Source organism: Colobus angolensis, unplaced genomic scaffold (genome assembly GCF_000951035.1).
Source record: "Colobus angolensis palliatus isolate OR3802 unplaced genomic scaffold, Cang.pa_1.0 Scaffold82, whole genome shotgun sequence".
Taxonomy (NCBI): domain Eukaryota; kingdom Metazoa; phylum Chordata; class Mammalia; order Primates; family Cercopithecidae; genus Colobus; species Colobus angolensis.
In genome coordinates this window covers 1336241-1337816 of record NW_012122043.1, presented here as the reverse complement: position 1 = coordinate 1337816, position 1576 = coordinate 1336241, and the positions used below count along the sequence as shown (strand labels likewise).

At 66.7% G+C, this 1576-nt stretch overlaps 1 protein-coding gene across 1 annotated transcript in view; it reads right to left on the bottom strand.

The window, feature by feature from the left end:
* Positions 1 to 1576, bottom strand: part of KIF1A (kinesin family member 1A) — a 107919-nt gene that overhangs the window by 70029 nt on the left and 36314 nt on the right. Inside the window, exons 8-9 of the mRNA XM_011929570.1 lie at positions 724 to 801; positions 20 to 85 (exon numbers count right to left, since the gene is read on the bottom strand). Coding sequence (XP_011784960.1) covers positions 20 to 85; positions 724 to 801 — 144 coding nt within the window. The remainder of the gene's footprint in view (positions 1 to 19; positions 86 to 723; positions 802 to 1576) is intronic.

Below are 1576 nucleotides of genomic sequence, written 5' to 3'. Positions count from 1 at the left end.
GCCGGGCTGGGCCACTCACCATTTCAGCCAGGGCGGAGATGACCTTGCCCAGGGTGGTCAGCGACTTGTTGATGTTGGCCCCCTCCTGCGGGCAGGAAAGACAGTGGGGTTGGGACACCGGGGACACCTGGGGCCTTCTGCTCTGCAGGGACACCTTGCGTGGACCTGGGCGGTGTGGAGCGGAGGCCACCACCGCAGCTGCTGATCTCTGGGGCCACAGAGACATGGGGTGCCCTGGCAGGAAGCCAGCTGGAGCCTCTGACCAGGAGCACATCCCCCAGTGTTGCCTTCAGTGCCGTGAAAACCCTGATACCATCCCGTGTCCCCCTGAAATGCTTCCGGGGCCCCTGCCCAAACACCAGGTGCTGAGGCCAGCGGGGATCCAGGAAACACACTCTTCCTGACCCCGGCACTGCTTCCCCAGGGGTGCCCTGACCTCCTCAGGGAAGACCCGGCCTCTGGCGCAAAATCCTCGGGGCCCGAAAGAGGCCACCGCCCCGCCAAGCCCCTGACCTGTGTGCCCAGCGCTGGTGTCCCAGGCACGGCTCTCAGTTGCTGGCAGCCCAAGACCCCAGCCTATGCTCACTCTCCCTGCGCGGGCTCATCCTCAGGGTGGCCCAGGCCCCGGGGACCCCAACAGAGCCCTCCTGCCGCCTACCCTGGAGCAGGCCAGGTGTGGACACGGGGCCCACTGCAGTCCCTGCACGGTGGCATGGTCCCTACCTTGAGGCGTGTGCCCTTGGCTCCCGTGGAGTCGGCCCGCTCGCTCCCAGCCAGGTCCACCAGGCTGATTTTGCTCACCTGAAACAGCAGATGCGTCACATGCACAAGAGGCCGCAAGATGCACGGGGGCGTCCCAGGACCCCTGGGCAAGATCTCCATGGCTGCTGAAGGAGCCCCGACCAAGTGTCCCCTCTGCAAGGCGCCACCCCTCCCCAGGCCCAGCAGTCCTCACCCCGCGGTTTCCACCTGCACCTCCGTCCCAGCTCTCCCCACGCCCCGCCCTGCCCGAATGAGTGCGCAGCCACCTCCCCAGGGGAGCATGGGCGCTGCCACCACATGCTGGGCGCTTTTCACACAAGGGCGCACTCGCTCCCCACGGCACCCACGAGGTGCGACTGTCACTGTCCTCACTTCCAGAGATGGTGCTCAGTGTCCGTGGTGGGACTGGAACCCAGCTCCAGGAGGCCCTGGCCCTGCTCAGCCACCTCACGGGCCATGGCTGCACCTAGCAAAGTGGGCACCAGCCAGGCTCCCAACAGGGGCACCTGCAGCCTGAGGTGGGAGGCCCTGCACCGAGAGGCCCGGCCCCTCCTGAGCCACAGCTGAAGGGCAGGACTTGCCCACAGACACCGCAGGACCCCCTCAGTGCCCACCAGCGAGGGCAGCAGGGCAGGAAGCTGGGCCAACCTCGTCCAGCTTCACCCCCGTCTGTCCCCCAACCCACCTTAGCCATCCTGAGACCCCGCTCACTGTTTGATGGAGTCCCGGTCAGGAGGATGTGCCTGGCAGACCTCCAGCACCATCTGGGACTGAGCAGCCCTCACTCCACTCAGCACCTTTGTGCTCCCCATGC